Here is a 22,828-nt window from a genome sequence, read left to right as displayed (position 1 = left end):
GCGTACGCTCTTGGTGATTCCGGCCGTCCACGAGTCGATGTCTTCGATCTCGTCGTCACCGTCGCTCTTCTGGCTTCTGGCGTCTCGAAAGGCATCCCAGTCTATCCATCTGTGAGTTTTGACGTGGTGTCGTGTTCCGGTATGCCGATTTCCACGATGGTGTGGTCGCTGCCTGGGTCGATCCCCGTGTTTCTCCAGGTGATCGCGCCCCGGATCTCGTTCTTGACGAACGTGAGGTCCGGAGTGGTGTCCCGGGACACGGAGTTACCAATACTTGTCGGATGTGTCGGGTCCGTGATGAGGGTGAAGTCGAGTTCCGTGGCGTCTTGGTACAGGTCGCGGCCCTTTGCTGTGTACTTGTTGCAGCCCCAGGCAGGGTTCATCGCGTTGAAGTCTCCGCACGCGATCAGCGTGTTGCGGCCCGCTGCGGTACTGGCTCTGTGCAGTAATGTCTTGAATCTCTGTTTTCTCTGAGATGGGTTGCTGTAGACGTTGAGCAGAAATATGCTTCCTTTCCTCTTCTTGCCGGGGATGATTTCGGTGAGTGTGTGCTCGATCTTGTTATTGCTTTGCAACTCATGTTCGACGAACGTGAGTCCTTTCCTGACCAGGGTGCACAGGCCTCTGCCGTCGGGTGGTCCCTTGTGCACTCTGTAGCCGGGGAGGGACGGTGCGTCGGTTAGTGTTTCTTGTAGTAGTATAACGTCTGGCTTGCGCGCGGCATGTACGATGTGCTGTTGGATGACTGCCTTCTTCCTTCCGAAGCCGCGACAGTTCCACTGCCACGCGGTTACACCTGCTGTTGCTGGTGTTGCGTTGGCGGCCATGATTTCGTTGGCGTGTACGGGGCTCCCTGGTTGGGTGGATGATGCGCGAAGAGGGGCGCAAACGTCGGGTGGCCTACCATCGGCTGTAGGGTCCTTTCGATGTAGGCGAATCTGTTCGTGTTATCGGCTTGGTAGGTCTCCATTGTTTGTTTCAGTGCTGTCACTGCTGCGATGTTTGTCGTGATTAGCCGTTCGAGTTTGCTGAATGTCGCTTCGAATTTCGCTTCGAGGCTGTCGATGCGATCGTTTTCTGTTTGCGTGCGCGTGGCCTCGATGGCTCGCTTCTTCGGTGCCGGTTCCTCTATGGCTTTCTCCGGGATGTTCGTTGTCGTTTCCTCGGCCTTGCTTGTGCTTGGCGTGGGTCTCTGTAGAGGCTCGTCGTTGCCTAGCAGCAACTGACGAATCTCGGCGATCTCTTTCGTGAGGTTGTTGATGGTCGCTCGCAACGCCGCGTTTTCTTGTCTTAGGAGCTCATTTGCCTCCCGGACCTTATTAATATCTTCTTTCTTCGTGGTTTCGGTAATTTTCTGCGCGTTCCTTATGTTGTTTCCTTTCGCTGCGTCGACCCAGCTCACTCGCTCACGTGATGGTGACGTTTTCCTGCTGAGGCTTCTCTTGCAACAACCGCTGTCTCTGGATTTGGGCGCGCGGTTTTCCGATGGGGTCCTCGACTTTCGCGCAGCTGGCGGCATGTCGAGTGGCGGGAAATCGCTCTCCGACAGCAGCTGGCGTTCGGCCTGTCGGTGCTCCCATAGTCGCTTGCGCACTACGTAGGGGACCTTGTATTTCGCCTTGCACGTTCGGTCTCCGGTCGGGTGTTCGCCTCCGCACAACTGACATTTTGGGGCACAGCGATGGTCTTCTGTAGGGTTCGCGAGTCCGCAGGCCAGGCACGTCTTGATTGTGGGGGTCGGGCAAACGTCCTTGCGGTGTCCCACTCGGCCGCACTGCTGGCAGACGTCGATCTGTTTCTTGTAGAGGCGGCACGGTATCAGGGTGACTCCGTATCGGACAAAGTTCGGTACCTTGGGCCCCTGGAACACCACAATCGCAGTGGTCGTGCTTCCAATCCTTTTTGAGGCCACTGCTAGCGGGTTCCTCTCGTTGACGATCTTTCTATCTGGCTCTTCGGCGCTCGCGTCGATGGGGATGCCTCTGATGACGCCCTTCACGGTGTCGTGAGGTGCCGTGTGATATGCGCTGACCTCGAAGGGTTTGCCTTGAATGGATATCTCCTGGATTTTAGCGTACCTTGCCGCGTTGTCTTCGTTCGGTGTACTTACGACCATGATGTTCTGTTGTGTATTGGGGCAGATGGTGTCCGCGGCGCTTTCCTCGCTCGTGATCTTGGCCGCAGTGAGTATGGCCGCAGCGATGGTGGTGGTGCCGGTCTTGACGATGTCCAGTCCCCCTCTGGGTCTGACAACTATCTTGGTTTCTTCTAGTGGCATGGCTGGCATGCGTGCTGCCTTGATGGCCGAGGCTCTGGCGTTCTTGTAGAATTTATACCTCGTGCTTGTTTGACTCCCGGCGGGTCCGTCGGGCTTGCCGCTGGCGGGGGTCCGCTGGCGCAGCCTCGACATGCGTTCCCCCGCGAGCGTCCATCTGGCGTCGCTGTGGTATTCCTCGGGTGAGATCTCTGTTCCCTGAACTTGAACGCACATGTGATTGTCCACGATCATTGTTGTTTCAGAGGGCGCCTCCATCTCGGAGCTGACGAGCTGCAGCCGCCGGGATGTACGGCAGGCCGCTGTCGGTGGGACGGTGTTGTTGGGCCGAGTGTCCGCGGAACACGCCTAAGCCTAGCAATCCTCCGCACGGCGGCAGTAGATGCAGTCACCAAATGTGGCAAAGAAAAACGCACCTCTGGGGTCAGCTGGTATCGGTCGATGCCGCTCGCCTTCACGGACACATTGGTGCAAGCAAAGCTTTGGTACGAGGTAATTAGCACTGCGTAATTGGCTAGCAATCACGGAGCCGAGCTCTGACTAGGGACGAGCGCTTCTTCTTCGTCCCAACAACGTATTGCGACACGCACTTGACAAATGTTGCGTACCTAGTTGTAGCGCACGCGATACATTCGGAGTCGTCATGGTACAGCTTTAGCGCTCGTTCAGATACTATTTAATAAAATAGTTATCAAAACAAAAAAAAAAAAACTGCCGTCACTGAATTTGTATAACCGTCCGTATAGAAATTGTATGCAGTGCGCGAAGTTGGAGCTAGAAAGCCAACGCGAACGCTTAACGCGCACAGCGCCTTGCTGTGTGCATTCACTCTGCGAAAGGTCGTATGCTAGGCTCGAGCAGGCGGCGGTGGAGAGAGGAGAAACGAGGACGAGTGAAGGCGGAGGATGTCGCTACATGACGAAGTTTACGGGGCTTTACATCGGGCTTTGAGGGTGCACCGAGTGACGCCAATCTTCGCCCTCGTGCGGCGAAGTCATGCGCTTGATAAATTTCAGGTGCTACGTTCGGCTGTTTTGCTGCTGACGGTCAGTTGGCAAGAGGTGAGTGCGCGCTTGCTTTCCTCCCCGCTCCAGTAGGGGCGCCAGGCCCCGCACACTCTCAAGTTCTTCAAATGGCGACGGAGGTAAAAAAAATTGACCGCGCGGCGCTCCTCAAAAACACGCATAGTACACCGATTAAAAAAGTTCCCGGTGAGCGCAATATCTCCCGCTAGAGGCCATAGTAAGCGCAATTTTAACCTACAAACTTCCTTCCACGCTAATCGAAGCGATCTTGTTACATGACAAAGAAAACAAAATTGTTATTCCTAATGATGTGCTGTACCTTTGAGTACTTACTGTTTTGTTTTCAGCCATTGTAAACGCAAGATAACGTTCAGACTCGTCGACCACCCAAGTGATCTCTGGCCTGGATTTAAATTTTTGCCGGCACGTTCGCGTGCACGGCAGGCACGGATTCATTGGTTTGTACACGTAAGCTGGTTGCTTATTTTGTGCTAAAACCAGTTTATTGTGCTTCGATAACATGCGTTGTTTAACTTGGGATGTAGTGATTGGTTTGCGAGAGGAGATGTAAGCCCGAAAGCTAGGTTTTGGTTGTGAGCCATGCGGAACACGTCTGCATCGAAACGGGAGCGGGATTCTGCTGCGACTGATGACGGCAATAACGGTAAGTCGTTTAACATCGCTGCTTGAATTGTTATGCAATACTCGTCTCGTTAACTTACAGGCGGAGACAGGTTAACGAACTAGATTCTGCATTACAAATGGGCAGTCAGGACCCTCCGTTGCTGTGTCCTAAATGAATCTTTAGTTGTGAGGCCGTCCTTATACACAAACAATCGCGAAAGAAAGAGCGATATCGGAACGCGCGTCACACTTTTCATCTCGTTGTAGCCGTAGCCATGCGTGACTGAGTAGCCTTATTAATATATTTTTTTCGAGTCCGCCGGCAACTTCTTTCGTCCACAGAACCGAATAACTTAGAATGCTTAAAACGGTATTTGAAACCTGAAATTCTCATATCATCAACCAAGACACAAAACACATCTTGCCACCAGCTGACCTTAATTCTTAACCTCACCTATTCCTCCATTTCGAAAATTTTTTCCTGCCTAATACTCAATTTAATATACTCTTTCATGTTCTTACGTTTATATCAACTGTACGACCCCCTTTTCCCATGTACACCGGCCCCCGCCCGCTTCTGCGCACGTCACCCTCCTATTTGTTATTCCGGTTTCGGTCCCCCCCCTCTCATTTCTTTTTTTGTCTGTTTTTTATATATGTTTTTTGAAACACCCTCACCAACACATTCCGAAGTCCCAGACGTCAGTATACCTTTTTCGGTGCCTCAGCCACACAGAGTATCGCCAATTCTGTATACCGCAGTAACGACACCTACGTTGAGCTACTGGGGCTAACGTCCCTTGAAAGACCATATCGCTGCCTTCCAGATACGCCTTACATTGCACCCCAGACTCCTTGTCGCAATCTTAACTACTTCAAAATTACTCGACGCATTGCTGCTATGCTACTCAAGTCACGCTTTCAACTCGTTTTTTTTTTTTGGGGGGGGGGGAGGGGGGCTTTTGTGTTACTTGCGCACTGACCGCCTGACCGGCTCTTCTAATACCACAAAACCATGCCGCCAATGACACCTCTGAATGCTCCCTAATCTCTGGCTTCCGCAACGCCCTCCCATGCCCCCCTTCATTTCTTTTCTGGTTCTTTCTCCCCCGCCCTTTTTTTTCCGCCTAGTGTCCCCAGGTTATTTCTCTCTCCTTTTCTTTCTTTTCTTTTCTCCCCGCCTTCCCACTCTTGTGATCTTGTCCCCTCGTCTTGGGAACGACGCTCACAGACGTCAGGCGACAGCGCTCATTACCTCTGACGTCTCTCCTTTTATAACCAACCGCCACCGGCGACAAACGCACGTGAAGTCACTGCACTAACCCTTTAAAACTAACATGCCGAGGATGACGAGGCCGCCTTTGACGAAGATAGGTCTTCCTATCGAAACGTTGGCCAGCCTTTCTGAATCACCTTATCCCTGTTTACAAACTTTATACCACAGTGTGCTATTCCATCTGTCAGCCCCTTGCTTGATTTTGTCCTTTGATAAACTGAAGCTAAATACTGAATTTAATGTATTAATCAGTTTCACGCATTATAATTCACCCATATTTCGTACCTGTTGGTTCCAAATGTTCTTGCTGTTCAGTTTGGTTTACCTGAGGGCAATTATTTTTGCAGCAGTGAAGCGGTGCATCGCGTTCGTGCAGAAAAAGAATGCATTATTTCTAATAGCTTCATGTGTTTCATACATTTGCTTGTGAAACCAACAGTGCAATTTCTTCTAGCACATAAATGAGCGCAAAAATGTTCTCATTTGTGATCCTAATAATACTCAAGATATTGACACGCATTGTAGTCAGGAAGACATCAATATTAGGGACAGTAGCAGTAGCTATTTTATTAACATGCTGCTTAGGCACCCTAGAACAAAGAGTGTACATTTACGTGTGTTCTGCAGTCACAAACCATTACAGTATATAAGTCATACCTTTTTGCATTTCATATTGCAAAATTGTATTGCTATTTTTTTCAATTTCTGATGCAGTCAAAATTTCCATTCCAGAGATGCAGTAAACAGCACGGCACCAGTGTAAAGCAAGACACTCCACGCACTGAACAGAAGCTACTGCCTCCTACAACAAGGCAGTTGTGTGGACTTTCGCTGCTCCTACAAGGTAAACAGCGCCGGGTTTAGAAATAAATCATCATCATCATCATCATCGTCATCATCATCAGTCTATTTACGCCCACTGCAGGGCAAAGGCCTCTCCCATACTTCTCCAACTACCCCGGTCATGTATAATTGCGGCCATGTCGTCCCTGCAAACTTCTTAATCTCATCCGCCCACCTGACTTTCTGCCACCCCCTGCTACGCTTCCCTTCCCTTAAAATCCAGTCCGTAATCCTTAAAGACCATCGGTTATCATCCCTCCTCATTACATGTCCTGCCCATGCCCATTTCTTTTCTTGATTTCAACTAAGATGTCATTAACTCGCGTTTGTTCCCTCACCCAATCTGCTCTTTTCTTATCCCTTAACGTTACACCTATCATTCTTCTTTCGATAGCTCGTTGCGTCGTCCTCAATTTAAGTAGAACCCTTTTCGTAAGCCTCCAGGTTTCTGCCCCGTACGTGAGTACTGGTAATACACAGCTGTTATACACTTTTCTCGTGAGGGATAATGGCAACCTGCTGTTCATGATCTGAGAATGCCTGCCAAACGCACCCCAGCCCATTCTTATTCTTCTGATTATTTCAGTCTCGTGACGCGGATCCGCGGTCACTGCCTGCCTTAAGTACATGTATTCCCTTACCACTTCCAGTGCTTTGCTACCTATCGCAAACTGCTGTTCTCTTCCGAGACTGTTAAACATTACTTTAGTTTCCTCCAGGTTAATTTTTAGACCCACGCTTCTGCTTTGCATTTCCAGATCAGTAAGCATACATTGCAATTGGTCCCCTGAGTTACTAAGCGAGGCAATATCATCAGCGAATCGCAAGTTACTAAGGTATTCTCCATTAACTCTTATCCCCAATTCTTCCCAATCCAGGCCTCTGAATACCTCCTGTAAGCACGCTGTGAATAGCATTGGAGGCATCGTATCTCCCTGCCTGACTCCTTTCTTTATTGGGATTTTGTTACTTTCTTTATGGAGGACTACGGTGGCTGTGGAGCCGCTATAGATATCTTTCAGTATTTTTACGTACGGCTCTTCTACACCCTGATTGCGTAATGCGTCCATGACAGCTGAGGTTTCGACTGAATCAAAGGCTTTCTCGTAATCAATGAAAGGTATATATAACGGTTGGTTATATTCCGCACATTTCTCTATCACCTGATTGATAGCGTGGATATGGTATATTGTGGAGTAGCCTTTACAGAATCCTGTCTGGTCCCTTCGTTGACAAAAGTCTAAGGTGTTCCTGATTCTATTTGCGGTTACCTTAGTAAATACTTTGTAGGCAACGGACAGTAAGCTGATCGGTCTATAATTTCTCAAGTCTTTGGCGTCCCCTTTCTTATGGATTAGGATTATGTTAGCGTTCCTCCAGGATTCCGCTACGCTCGAGGTCATGAGGTATTGCGTATAGAGGGTGGCCAGTTTTTCTAGAACAATCTGCCCGCCATCCTTCAACAAATCTGCTGTTACCTGATCCTCCCTACCTGCCTTCCCCATTTGCATAGCTCCCAAAGCTTTCTTTACCTCTTCATGCGTTACTTAAATTCGTCTAGACTATTCTCTCTTCCATTATTGTCGTGGGTGCCACTGGTACAGTATAAATCTTTATAGAACTCCTCTGCCACTTGAACTATCTCATCCATATTAGTAATGATATTGCCGGAGTTGTCTCTTAGCGCATACATCTGATTCTTGCCAATTCCTAGTTTCTCCTTCACTGCTTTTAGGCTTCCTCCGTTCCTGAGAGCATGTTCAATCCTATCCATATTATACTTCCTTATGTCAGCTGTCTTGCGCTTGTTGATTAATTGGAACGTTCTGCCAGTCCTATCCTAGCTGTAGGGTTAGAGGCTTTCATACATTGGCGTTTCTTGATGAGATCTTTCGTCTCCTGCGATAGCTTACTGGTATCCTGTCTAACACAGTATCGTGCGTTAGAAATAAATATGCTTGATATATGCTGTATTGGCTTGGTAGTCTTGAGAAACATGTCATTTATTTGTAGCAGATGATAAGAATGCTTGTTCACATTTACGGTTAAGCATAATTGGTATAAACATAAAAGAAAACACTACATGAGTTTGGCTAATCTGTGCTGTATCTCATGTGTTACTGTTCTACTCCATCAGAGTCTGCACCAAGCACATCTTGGTCCTCATCACAGGAGCCCCCACCTACACCAGCAGAAAGGAGCTGGAAGCGAATTCGCGAGGCTTTTACAGAACGCACAAAGACGATCCAGAAGTATTAGGATGAGATATCAAGTCTACGGAGAACTGTGTCAAGAGTTAAAAGAGCCTCGGCCATCATTCCATCAGCACGGATATTGGCCGAGCCATCCAGATAGCTCAACAAAAAAAAAATCTGCGTGTTCAGATGCACCTGCAACTTCTAAACAAGACGGACGATGCTGACCGAAAAAGTTCCGTCAGCTTGCCCTTTCTTAATCAGCTGCCTGGCCTTGTGAAATTCCATTTGTGCCAAGTATTTTTTTTCTATAAATGCAAGCTTTTTCGTGCTCCATTCTTGTTAAGTCTCATTCCTCTTCATCATCAAAACATATAGTTCAACCGATTCTTTGATCATACTTAATACCAGTCACGGTGTAGTAGCATAACATATCTGTAGCGCTATCCTCTAGTGTACGTTGCCATGTGCCATTCCTCTCGTGAAATAGCTAATGCGGCATCGGCGTGTGTCTTGCACCTTTACCCCGTGTGCTATGTAGCACTTGACTTTTCTTAATGTTTTTGGCCTTCAGTGCTTGCAGGGTAGAACGGCCTCTTTCTTGAATGCAAGCTTTCTCGTTCCCATATTTAATTCCTAATCTCGTTGAGAATTGCTCTTCTTGCTCGATATTCTGGGTTTTTGCGCAAGCTACACTGAAGGTATTAATTGCCGAATATGGTTTCACTGCCGTCACACTTGGTCCTGGTCGCCGTGTTACGTTTCTCGTGTGCGGGAGCCTGGTCAGTTCCATTGGGAAACAGTCTCTCTAGGTAAGCACCTGCTCCTGCAGTCCGCCCAGCGACATAGACTCCAAATTTACACGCACCGTGATCGGTAGTACCCGTTCTGTCCATTCCTGCTGCATCCGTGTGCAAATTTTGCTTGCGGCCTTCCTCGGCCGTGATTTGACGCGAAGGGAGACTAGCATACGTGATTACATGGTCTGAAGTGTATGAACCTGATAACGATATGGGTGGAAAGGCCTGCAAAAGTGCCTGCAAAATTGTGATGCCCACATTGAGGGAATGTGGGGCGCCATGTGTGAGTTACTCATTACGGCACGCCAAATAAGAAAAAGAAACGTGCAGGTAGGGAAAGGAGGCAACGCTAAAATGCCGGAAACTCCATGTGGCTGTGTTGGCTGTGGCAGCAGATGGTTGTGTCACCTGATTGCTTCGCAATGCAAGTTGCTCATCTTCAACGGTGACTGTCGGTGCAAAGAGATGGGACACTCCGTCCAATCTACTTGCGCTGCTGGTTGTCGCTTGTTACCAGACCACCACGTGCGATGAAGGCAAGCACTATGCCTGTAGTCAAACGGCTAAATGTGCCGTTAGCGACCCGTGTGCCTGTATGCTCACTATTGTCATGTGGATCTTAGACAATGTATAGTGTATAGTCTGAATGTTGTGTTAGAGGTGTGCTGAAGTTATTTGATTGCAGAATCTGGTTTCACTGCCGTGCCGCTTGTTCATGGTTGCCGTGTTACATTTCTAGGATGTGGCGGCCTGGTCAGTTGCATTGGCAAACAGTCTCTCGAGGTAAGCACCTGCTCCTGCAGTCCGCACAGCGACACAGACTCCCTGTTTACACGCACCGTGATTGGGGCTCCCTGTTAGTCCTTTCCTGCTGCAGCCGTGGGCAAATTATGCTTGTGGGCCTTCATCGGCCGTGATGGGGCGTGAACGGAGACCAGCATACGTAATTACATGGTCCAAAGTGTATGATCTTGATAGCCACATGGGTCGAAACGGGCCCGCAGAAGTGGCTGCCGAAAGTGATGCCCACGAATCAAATCGACCATGTCCATATTGAGTGAAAGTGGGGCACCAAGTGTGAGCGGCACATTAGCGGCCCCCGAAAGAACAAAAAGAAACGTGCAGGTTGGAAAGGAGGTAACGTTAAAATGCAGGGTAGTCTATGTCGCTGTGTTGGCCGCGGCAGCAGGTGCGCGAGTCAGTCGACTGTTTCGCAATGCAAGTTGCTTATCTTCAACGCCGACTATCGGTGTCACCAGTTGGGACACTGTCCAATCTGATTGCGCTGCTGGCTGTAGCTCGCTACGAGGCCGTCATTTGCAACGCCGAAAGTGAGCAGTTTACGAACTTGCATTATTGGTTTCAGCGTATCTCGATATGCAAATTTTATTTCTGCTCTTGTACGAGAAGGTGTACTGCTTGTCTTCTGTCAATAAAGTCACAAGTCCTGTTCACTCACTTGTGGCTTGTATGTATGGGCGTCAGTAAAGGCTCTTTGGTCTGTTGGCAATTAGAATGCACCAGTTACGCGACAGCCAAGGCAATGAAGCAAGCCGCAAAGCTAGGATGACGACCATGGCGCGTACCGGCGTACGCTACCGCTAGAGAGCGGCCATATTGAATTTCGCAGTAAAAAAAGAACGCGTTTCCGCTTCCTGTATGAGCAGCGCTACTTGTTGGACCCTCGGTAAGTTCCATGCGCTGCCGCTTCTTACTTTCGTACCACTGTGGAAGGTACAGTTCCCTTCTCTAAAGCTGCTTCTTTATTCTATGGAATCGCTGCGAGCTGTCAAGGAGAGTGGACGCGTTTCACGTCGGCTCCATCGAATCGATGTCCTGTCGCCAAGACTTTTTTCTGCACCGCCCGAAACCAGTTGGACTACATCCGTGAAGTTACCAGGCACCCGTCAACACCATTCTTATCCAAATGGGCCTTTTTTGGCAGTTCTACGGGACTTAATTCTTCGACCACGAGAACGCCGTAGGCGCGGTAGCCGCGGACGTGGCACCAGACGCGGCCTCCAGGGCTCTCGTACGGGGCTACGACCCAGACAGCATGCGAGGCATGGAGCTTTCGACCGCGGAGACGCCAGTTTTTTTATGAAACTATGGAGTATACCATCCAAAAAAAGTTAGAACAGTGGGAGCGAGCAACCTCGACGCGCGTCTGTTCCGAACATCGAGGAAGCCACGGTGGCGGCAGCGACGGCCACGTCACCCCTCCGGCTCTTGGCAAGCAAGCTCAAAGTAAACGCCGGAAGCCACAAGTTATGCCCAAATTTGGAGCGGAAGATGCTGTGGTCATCATCAAGCCAAAGGGAACCCTCAACCTCGCACAATTTAAGGGCAGCAACCAGGGGTGCTATGCAGGATGCGCCGAGTTTGGCGAAACTCGGGATCTTCACGAGCTCTGGCGACACCCCAAGATGAAAGCACAAATGGTACCGAGACACAGTTTATCTTTCGAGAAGCCTCCAGTTTCATTGGTTTATCTAGATTCACTCTGGGTGGCTATCATTCCTTGGGCGTTGCCTTCTGGGCGGTCGACAAACTGGGGCTCACGTGATCATACCGTCGGTGCATGGTCGCGCCTTCTTTCACTTGTTTGTCGTTCCACCAAGTGCATTACACGCACGAGTGAGTTATAAAACAAATGCATTTAATACAATATTATTAGTTAGTTTAACGTGGTTTAAAAGCATTTTAAAGCTTACAAGATATACACTGAATGTGTATTCGACTAATTTGTAATTTAGTACGCTTCACCTTATACCACCAGGGAACGCTGTGGTGGCGTCATCACATACATTCATCGGGCGAGCATGGCGGCTAAACATCAGAGGCCCAGTGTAAACAAACTCGTACAACGAGCTTGCAGTGCGCGACGTAGTGATCAGGCTCGACGATGACCACTATTTCTTGGATAGTTCTGTTCCTCCGTGAGCAATCTTTCCGTGCACCCCGAAAGACTGCGAATAGCTTAGGCGATTTTACAGATCGCAACGGCACAATCCTGAACAACCAACTTATCCGGTGCTGCTTCTGTGAGTGCGCTGAGTTCCTCCACTCTGCGTGACTGCGAGTGTCACGAATATTGCATAGTGTGTGCAAAAGGAAGACAGCCGATATAGCTACGATGCGACAAGGAGGTGGTGCCGACGATGGATCTCGCAACCAACACAGTGACGGAGACATCGACAAACTGCAGATAAGTATATTTCTACTGTTTCATATTTAGCATAATAATAGTGCACGGATTAAGTCACTTTCGTAGTAACGAACTGAATATCCTCCAGTTTAAAAAAGGCATTGAGAGCCAATGAGTGTTCGTGCTTTTACATGTACGTGGGCCCGCGAAAATATGGAAAAGATAAAGGTAACTTTCACTAACTTAGTGATATAACAGAAGTTCATCAGTGACATTCAGCCCGCAGAATCTATGGAAGAGTATCTTTATCCAGGTGAAATATCAATCGCAGGTACTGATATAAAGCACGAAACTTATACAAAAATTTCATGGTTTGAACAGCACATGGGAGGCATTACCGAATCGTGATCGCCACGTTACCGATATCCTTGAAAAATGTTTAGAATCGTTGCATTCTACCGGTTATGCAATATGGGACATAAACCTGGAGGTAAACAAGGAAACTTGAGAGGTCGAGGTCTGTGCAGAAAGCGAAGTAACAAAAATTGTTGGAGATAGCATTAAGGCAGGAAGACAGTGGCGTAGTAAACCATAGCAACTGATATGCTAGTTGAGATTAAGAAAAAAAATGGAATCGGTGGGCAGGCCATGCACATCTTCAATCACTTGTTGCCAATTTATAACAGGTGATTACATAAGCGTGACAGAATGGATGTCAAGGAGAGAGAACTGCAGCCGAGGATGGTAGAAAATTGCGTAATGGGACAAAAATATGATGTTTGTAGGCATAGGATGCAATCAGCTCGCATAAGACGGGATTGTAGGGAGCGCCATTAATTTTGAAGTGAACAAAAATAGGTTTGTGGTGCTGACAGTAGAGACTTGTGAAGGTTCGAGGACACGTCAGCTGTTGGCACACTAATAAACATTACAATTGGCTCTGAAAAGTACAACCCGTTATGAAAAATAAAGCAATGTTGTCCCGACAAATTGTTTTATTATGCATACACTAAAGGCTTCCACAGTCAAGGGCAGTTAGTACCAATAGTGCAATGAGCATTTTTATTTGTAAATAATGGTTTATATGCGGTTGATTCATTCCAACAATCCACTTTTTTTGCAGCAAAACATTCTGCTGCTGGAGGCACTCAACCGCCTGGTGGCAGTAAGCGAGCGCCAGGCACATGCTCTTGAGAGTGTGGCAAGGTCCAGAAGGCTGCTCTGCAACAGTAGGATCAGTGCACTCACTGCTTTCCAGTCGAGCCCCCAGAACACACCTTATAAAGGAGCTTTCAGTTTATTATTTTGTTTATTATTCAAGAGCATGATTAAAATTATTGCAGTAAACATTGTGCTGTGCATATTGGGACACTTGTAACATGCACTTGATGTCTCTTCAATATGGGCAAACACATAAGACAACCTGGACAACATGCTCTTGAGAGTGTGGCAAGGTCCAGAGGGCTGCTCTGCAACAGTAGGATCAGTGCACTCACTGCTTTCCAGTCGAGCCCCCAGAACACACCTTATAAAGGAGCTTTCAGTTTATTATTTTGTTTATTATTCAAGAGCATAAATAAAATTATTGCAGTAAACATTGTGCTGTGCATATTGGGACACTTGTAACATGCACTTGATGTCTCTTCAATATGGGCAAACACATAAGACAACCTGGACCGTGTAAATGAAAAAGACACTAATGCAGCATATACGTACGTCATTGTGCTGTTTGTTCTTTCTATGTGCAAGAATACAGTGGGTATTGATTAGCCACAAGATGAACGGTGTGTGTATTTCCCAATGAGAAGACAGGAAACGGCATGACCTTAATAATGCTATCACCTATAGACTGTGCACATGAATGCAACACTCCCAGATTTAAATGTGCCACTACATGCACGTTCGATACCACATATTCTTTAACAATGTCATATATTTGCATGTACTAATTTTCACACAGCTTAAGCGCATGCATAGCTCACTTGTGATGTATCCATTTCATAGGCCAAATAATTGTACACTTTGTCCTTTTGTGTTGTATGAAAAGCGGCATCCTCTAGTCGGATACAACTTCACAAGACAGGAGAGGCCCCGCTCAGATGACCAAAGCGCAGCAGCCGATTGCCTCCATGTCTAAAGAAATAGTCCCTCTCCAATGAGCGGGTATTAGTGTGTCCAGCGGCATGACGTCAGTGTAGAGTGTGTGCCCATTGGTGCAGGCTTGTGTTCACCTGCCGTTGAAGTGCAGATTCTGCGGCCTCCTAAAGTTGTATCCGACTATAGAATCATGTAATGCCCTGCACTGGTTGCATAGACTTCAGCAACTTGATAGCACACAATGATCAGGAACAGAAATCTGTAAAGGCACCCAAGCAAAGCTGGCTGGCCACACTTCCTATGAGGGGCTGTAAACAGTTCTCACCAAATATTCCCATGACATCCTTGAAGAAGAGGTGGTGTTGGGCACTTTAGAATCAAAAACAGATTACAGTGAATGTTGTGTACCACGTTAAAACAAACTGGGCTTGGTTATCTGCACAGCATGTAATGAAAGCTTGTGCTTCACATAGGAAACAAAGTGCTCTGTCCAGTACAACTGTCGAGTTTGCTGTGGCACCTATTATGTCATTAGTGTCAACATACAAATTTTCAAAGGCCATTCATTTCACCGTTATTTTTGTATGATGGTTCTTTCAATCAGTGATTGTATTACATGAGCAGGTGGATTTGAAAGCAAAGCTTTGTTTGCAAACCTTCAGACTTCCATAATTGTGTGGCAAGGCACTGGCATAGTGTCGAATAGCTCACACTTCCTCGGTCCTGCACCAAAGAGGCCCAATGCTCTATTTGAAGTTGGATCGCACAACAATTCGACGGCACACAAAGAAGAGTAACACACACAGCAGTGCGTTCTGCTGTGTGTATTTCTCTTCCTCAGTCCTGCACCAAAGAGGCCCAATGCTCTACTTGAAGTTGGACCGCGCAACAATTCGTTGGCACACAAAGAAGAGTAACACACACAGCAGAGCATTCGGCTGTGTGTATTTCTCTTCTTTGTGTCCCATCGAATTGTGGTGCAATTCAGCTTCAAGCTTCTATACCGATACAACGAGTCTTCAACCTCACCAATGATCTAGTTATTAAGCCACAATGGCACACATCTTTGAAATGTCCCAACACGAATTAGCTTTCCAACAAATCACCACAAGCATAAAATTTTGCTGCACAGGTGTATGCACGTGCCATATTCTGTACCACTCAACTCGCAGGAATCAAAGGGGCAAGCATTAACCAGCCTTACTGCTGCCGTTACCATCATCATCATGACACCAATAGAAAGACAGTGCTGCGTTTCAGTAAAGGAGTGCCGGAGGGAAAGGCGTGACAGCGAGGCTTGAGGCTCACAATAAAAATAGCATTTACAAGACATGTTCAATGCCAAAATATGCTGCATATTGCTCATCCTACTTTCACATTGCGGCAAGCTTTTACACGTTTGAGCATGTCACAGTTTGTGTAATCATTGCTCTAAAGCTGTACAAAAGGTCTACTCGCTCTGCAATCTTTATTTTTATCATGGCGGGTTAAAGACCCACTTTTCATTGGCATCTGCACCACATTTCTCCCGATATGTAATTTTGCGGCCACCGCCTGCGTGGGCAAGGTGCTGGAGCACGTGGTCGCCAACCGGTGGCAGGAATGCCTAGAGAAGGAAGGCCTCTATCCTGACACTATGATCGGCTTCCGGCGCAGACTCAGCACACAAGATGCCATGTTACAACTCAAACAAGAAATCGTCGACAACAAGACACAAGACAGCAAAGTAATTCTGGGTCTCGATTTACAAAGTGCATTCGACAAAGTTAAACACTCAGCCATATTAGGACAAGTATCAAGACTCAACATGGGGGTAACGAGCTACAATTATATTCTAGACTTCTTGACCAACCGCACGGTAGAACTGCACGCCGGAGACCTCAAGCTCCCCGAACACAAGCTCGGCAGTACGGGTACTCCACAGGGTTCGGTCATATCGCCGTTGCTCTTTAACCTCGTCATGATCGGGGTAGCGAGGGCAGTAGCGGGGACCGGCGTCCGGCATACTATCTACGCCGACGACATTACCCTGTGGGCGGTCGGTGGCACCGACGCCAGCATCGAGCAACAGCTGCAAGCGGCGGTTACCGCCATCGAGCAGCACCTTGATGGCACAGGCCTAATGTGCTCGCCCGCCAAATCCGAGCTGTTCGTCCTCACACCGCTTCGACCGGGACGGAAGCGCGCTCCTCTTCGAGAGTGTGATCACATCAAAATTGTGACTGCATCGGGGCAACGCATCCCCGAGGTGCCCAAGATCAGAGTACTGGGCCTGCTGCTCAACAAGAGCGGCCGCAACGACGAGACCATCAACAAGCTTACCACCAAGGCAATGGACGCCATCCGGCTCATACATCGAGTCTCTACACGACGGGCGGGCATGCGTGAAGACAGTCTCGTGCGCCTTGTCCAGTCGTTCGTGATCAGTCACATTGCCTACGTTGCGGCCTACCTTAATTGGCACGTCACTGACAGGACCAAGATCAACACGCTGATCAGACGGGCTTACAAGACGGCGCTGGGTTTAATGGAGACCACGAGTACGGCTCGGCTCTTGCAGCTCGGCGTCCATAACACCCTAGAAGAAATAGCCGAGGCGCAGCTCACCGCGCAATTTGAGCGCCTCTCTACCACCAAGACGGGGCGCAGTATACTGACGTCCCTGGGTTACAACCCCCAAGCTCCCAGCCGGCAACCGTGCGAGATCACAGATGAGGCGCGGGCCCACATTTACGTGGACCCCATCCCGAAGAACATGCACCCAGAATACAACCAAGAACGGCGGCAGGCGCGGGCCAAGGCCCTCACCGAACAACACGCCCAAGACCCGCACGCCCGGTATGTGGACGCCGCGGAATACAAGCGGGAAGGCTTCGCAGCAGTGGTCGTTGCGGCGGCTAACGGCACCAAGACAACGGCAGCGAGCGTGCGGTGCACGAACGCCACAGACGCTGAGGAGGTTGCCATCGCTCTGGCGATCACCGAGGCCGAGTGTCGCACCGTGCTCAGCGACTCGAGGAATGCCGTGCGCAATTTTGCCAAGGGGCGAATATGCGCGCCGGCGGCCGCCATCATCGGCAAGCTCCAATTTCAAGACCGCGGCAGCACCGTCCGTATCAAGTGGTTCCCGGCGCACGCCGGCGAGTGTGCATCCTCACCGAACCACAACGAGACGGCCCATTCGGCGGCGCGAGCGCTTACCTTCCGCGCCCCCGAGAGTGACCGTTCCGTGTGGTGGTTCGAAACCAAGGACAGATTGACTAGTTATGCCGAAGTAACCAAGTGTTACCGCTTAGCTCGACGGACAATGCCGCCTCCCCACCCGGCACTCAGTCGGGAGGAGGCCGTAATCCTAAGACAAATACAGACCGCGTCACTCCTCGCCCCCGCAATGCTGCACGTGCTTCACCCAGAGCTCTATCCGAGTGGGCTGTGTGGTGTTTGTGCAGCGGGTCCGGCGGACCAATGGCACATCATGTGGGACTGTGCCAGGTTCCCGACGGCAGCTACCTCCAGGACTTACCCGCCAGAACTTCAAAGTGCACTGCAGTCTACAGACAAGGACTCACAACTATGGGCCGTCCAGCAGGCCCGGGGTGCGCTCGAAAAGCACAAGCCTAGTGACCCACTACAAACGGGCCCAACGGGGCTAGTGCAGAGTAGAGTATAACCCCGGGTCGACGCTTGGCCAGCGTCACGACTCGTTAAATCGTCGTTTGCCGGCACTTTATTAAAGTTATTCCTATCCTATCCTAAGGCTAACATCATCGCCTTTTAGAAAAGTTTAACTCTCTCCAGAAATGAAACGACAATCGCCGCTGCACAGCACGTTCGACAGATATTTCTTCTTTGAGCGCATGTCAGTGCTTTTGCTGTTATATCTGCTTGTAAAATGTAAGGAATTTGTAAGTGCAGCACCTGGCTATAGTGGGGGGGAGGGGGGAGGGGGTAAAGCATCCGCTGTGAATACATGCGCTGACCAAAGTGGCGGTTTCTTACCAGATCAATTTTCGTAGCAGCCCATTTTCCTGCCTATGTTTGTATCCTTTAATTCTCTACCCCGATCTGCCACGCTGAATCGGCTGCGCGCGCAGCCACAGAGGAGCGCACTCGGGTGCGTCATCTCCCTCCGCCGTCACATTGCGGGGAGAGCGTGGCATTGACGCGGTCTGCTTCATTCACCCCTTCCTCCTATGCATAGCTTGCATGCCGATTGGGTCAAGTGATGCGTGCAGTCTTGTCAACGCACTGCAATTGTCAAAAATGATCGCTTGTGGTCGTCATTTCGCCTGCGATCTCTCCATGTTAAACTTATGCAGCAATGTGTTCACTGATTTTTGGGAGTAGTATACGTAACTATAGGCAGAGGCCACCAAAAAGGCCGCGCTTATGACCACCGCATTCAATGAGCTCAGAAACACGCCAACCTACAAAGGTGAGTGACTCGATGGGCGAACGTTGGTAGTAACCGCCCAGCGCGTGTCTTGTGCTAGCAGCACATGTGTTGCTGCGTCGGCCTGATGTCCGCCCCTTCGTGGCTCGGCATCGCATGGGCCCGCAAGAGCCCGCATTGGCCGAGGGCTAGAACCGATTTCTACCAGAATAATGCTTTATCCAATGCTAGTGTGCTGCCTCGAAATTCAAGCAATCTGCGGCCATATAGGGGTGCATTGCCTAGAGGGCCGCTGTGACCCTATTTTCTTAAAAAAAGCACTTATTTTGTATAGGGCTCCAGGCAAGATGACAAGAGAAATTGTTGAAGCTTGTGAAATTGCAATAATAAAAGTGCATACCCTCGCTATCGGCAAAAGACGTGAATTAACGCCTTGAAATGTGTGTTTCGACCACGTCGTGGACACCTGTGCGCTTGCTCAATGTATGCCCCTGAATGCTGACATTCCTATTCACTTTTGTTTCCGTTCGCGCGATATCGTGCACGCATGCCAATAGAATGCGTCGGTGGCACTTCGTTCTCGGCCACCGCCGACTGGCCCACACGGGCGCGTGCTCTGTGCTGCAGGTTGCGGACGGTCCTCGGCGCTGCCAGGGGTGGCGGGCCCCGCGCGCCGCGGGGACTGGCCGTGGCACGTGATGCTTCTACGGGCCGGCAGGCACGTCTGTGACGGGACGCTGGTCACAGACAAGTGGGTTCTCACCGCCGGACACTGCGTGTCACATTGGTAAGTCACCGAAGGAAGGTCGGGAGACCCTTCACTCACGTCGCGCTGCTAAGCGAAAGTGCAACCCGGTCGTCCACCCAATAGACACGGGTCCACCCGTGTCAAGTGTGTGCAGGGCAAGCATCAATGGCTCAAAACACAGTTTGCTTCTAATGCTAGTAGAGTAGGTATATTACGAACAGGCTGGCTACATCCCGCGTCGCTAACTCGAGTTACCTGCAAAAACTTTGATAACGCGTGTGCGTCATGATTGCTTTTCTGACGCGAACACTGATTCGCTTTTGGGTGCGAATAAATGAATGCGATAGCTACGTGTTATTACACTAAGTGAAACATTGCGATTATTCTTCAAGATGAGTTTGTCATGTCCTTGTTTAAATGAAGGTGAACAAGACTGACTATTTCCGATGTCAATTAGTTTCTTACGCGCACGCTATGTGGTGGAAGAAAAGAAATCACTAAGAGTGATACAATACTACTTCTTCTTCGGCGAGTTGGTTAATATGTATTGAAGTCATTGTAGCGCAAACGAAACATTCTCATTCTTTGCGAACAAAGAAGGCTTGATTGCCAGAAGAAGCACACCTGGCCGTATGTTAAATGCACCACCGTCTATATGATACCGTTGGCGTGTGGGAGGGTCTATATAGGCCAAACCTCGAGGTGCGTTAACGGCCGAGCACGAGAGCACGAACTGTCAATTGTTAATAAAGGCAATGCGCATCTGTTTGACCTGTAAGTGTAAACCATGGTTTCGTAAGCTTAAGATTCTAGGCAAAAGTAAGGATACTACTGCTAGTGAACTTTTGGAAGCGTGTCACATTAAAAAGGAAGCACTGATTGCGTTAGTGACTTGTCGATCTGCTTATTTAGTAGCCAAACGCGCCTTTTTAATTTTCTTTTTCTTTGCCATGAAGAACGTGTACGCATGCGCTATACTGAGTGTATCTATGATTTCCTATTGTTCTGAGGTCGAACCAATAAACCAGTTGTGAGTTGTCTGCATATCCAGCTTTACTGGACACGTACCAACTAGCGCCCCAAGCGGCCCCGGCACGAAGCTAGCGCGTTTTCAATGGAACGAGCGGGTTTTTCGCGAATAACAAAAGCTGCAGGTCGGTTATCGAAAAACGCAGGCGACAGACGTGTTCTGGAAGACAATCCACACGATCCAAATGCAGTGATCACGCTATGGCACGTAAGAATTTTGTTCCCACAGCGGTTAAAGGTTTAGCAATGGAAGCCTATGGAAACGACGAAAATTTGTACTCGATTTTCGAGGCACGAACGGTGCCGGTAATTAACCTACGACGTCTATCGTAATACGCAGTGCAGCGTATGTAGTCCGGAGACTTAGCTTTCGATTGATGCCTATCTCGACTCGCCACACATGGCGCAACACTGTTCCCAAAAGCGTTTTTTGTAACACTGTCATGAAAATTCACGTGGTATCTATAAAATTATCAGCGTACCACTTCGCGAAGCCTTGGAAGCCGTGGCTGAGTGGTAGAATCGCGCGCACCTTTCGTATCCGGTTGCCGTGGTTCGATTCCCGCTTCGCACTTTTTTTTTTTAAGCCGCATAGGAACTAGTTTTATAGTCTGTCACTAGATGGCAGGAACACAAAATGCAATATTTGCTTTCGGTTCTGGTTTTGTAGCGGCGCAGTTTTTTTTTTTTTTTTAGAAGCCGCATAGGACTTAGTTTTACAGTCTCCCACCAGATGGCAGAAACACAAAACTCATGAGTTGCTTTCGGTTCTGGTTTTCTAGTGGTTCTCTTGAAATATTATGTTTTCTATTTTTCCTTCCTAAACATAGCAGTGTCATGTTCATTAGTTAGGTCATCGCATTTATGAATATTTTATTCATTGGACATCATAACTAGAAGCTTGCGCATAGCTTTCTGTTATGCAAAAAAAATACTTTAGAGCTTTGTAGCGTGGAACCTGGGAGAACAAAATGGCTATTCTTATTGCGTTCTTCTGGAAGGTCCGTTTTCACGAATTTCGCCTGTCCTTAATGTCACATACTACGAGCGAATCAGGTCCACCTGGGCCACAATGCCACCCGGTGGCCAGTGCCATTCCTATGCAACATTCGTGCGGAACAAAGGGTTTCCTAAGCTGAGTCGCTGCCCGAACGTTAATTATTTCTAAAGATTCATCCAAATAAGAAATGCACCAACTAGGAGAAGACGTGCAGCGTGTGGATTAATAGCTACTATTGATGCGTTCCCTACAGCCAAGTGGTATGAATCTGTAGGTGTGCCCGTAAAAAATCCATTTGAATAAATGTCCCGTGCTGTGGCTGCCCCGGTCGCTCTACAGAGAAGCTAGCTTGGCTAGCCGTCAGTATTTAGGATCAACACATGGCGTCGCTCGTTCGGTGTAGTTGCTTTTAATGCGCAGCATTCGTTGGCGAGTACCCCAGCAATTTGGTAGCAAAATCGTGCAAAATCGTGTCTGTAACGCCAAAAAACTTGACGCATTTCCCATATGAATACATAGGTCTTCATAAAAAGGGTTGGGGTGGCCAACTTGAAATTGGAAGTGCCATCAGCATAAATTTGGGCGTGATACAGGGATGGGCCAAGCTGAATTTGGTAGTGATATTGGAGTGGCCCAACCTAAATTTGGGGTGAAATGGTAATGAGCCAAGCTGAATTTGAGCCTGATATGGTGGTGGCCCAACCTAAATTTGAGGTGATATATGGGTGGGTAAGCCTAAGTTTGGGGGAATATGGGGGGTGGGCCAACCTGGATTTGGGGATGATACGGGGTGGGAGAACCTAAATTTGGTGGGATATAGGTGGTAGACACCCTAACCATGGGGGTGACATGGGGCTGGGCGAAGCTGAATCGGGGGTGTAATGGGGATGGGCTAACCTAAATGTGGGAGTGATTTGCGATGGGCCATCCTAAATTTGAGGTGATAGAGGGGTGGGCCAGGCTAAGTTTGGGGCTGATATGGGGGTGGGCCAACCTGGATTTGGGGATATGTGGGTGGGCCAACCTAAATTTGGAGGTAACATGGGGACGGGCTAACCTAACCATGGGGGTGATGTTTGGCTGGGCCAAGCTGAATAGGGGAGGGGGGGTGATGGGTGGACTAACCTATATTGGGGGAAGATTTGCGGTGGGCCATCCTAAATTTGAGGTGATCGAGGGGTGGGCCAGCGTTAGTTTGGGGCTGATATGGGGGTGGGTCAACCTCGATTTGCAGGTGGTATTGGAGTGGGCCAATATAAATTTGGTGGTGTTGTGGAGGCGGGCCAATCTGTATTTGGGGGCGATATGGGGGTGGGCCAAGGTAAATTTTGGGCTGCGTCTACTGGAAATTAGGGGGAAGATTCATGGAAATTCG

The 22,828-nt window shown here is 48.9% G+C and overlaps 2 protein-coding genes across 3 annotated transcripts in view; one reads left to right on the top strand and one right to left on the bottom strand.

The window, feature by feature from the left end:
• LOC126545730 (uncharacterized) overlaps positions 1–22,828 on the top strand; it is a 984,485-nt gene that overhangs the window by 762,636 nt on the left and 199,021 nt on the right. For both annotated transcript variants that reach the window (XM_055061186.2, XM_050193681.3), the window contains one exon: positions 19,304–19,463. In XM_055061186.2, the coding sequence (XP_054917161.2) occupies positions 19,304–19,463 (160 nt within the window). The remainder of the gene's footprint in view (positions 1–19,303; positions 19,464–22,828) is intronic.
• LOC140215267 (uncharacterized) lies at positions 791–3,446 on the bottom strand. The gene has a single exon (XM_072285913.1). The coding sequence runs from the start codon at positions 2,531–2,533 to the stop codon at positions 791–793; it is 1,743 nt and encodes a 580-aa protein (XP_072142014.1). The 5' UTR covers positions 2,534–3,446.

The sequence above is a fragment of the Dermacentor andersoni genome, chromosome 1 (assembly GCF_023375885.2).
Source record: "Dermacentor andersoni chromosome 1, qqDerAnde1_hic_scaffold, whole genome shotgun sequence".
NCBI classification, from domain to species: Eukaryota; Metazoa; Arthropoda; class Arachnida; order Ixodida; family Ixodidae; genus Dermacentor; species Dermacentor andersoni.
Note: the sequence above shows the minus strand (reverse complement) of the source record. Positions and strands in the feature narration are given on the sequence as shown.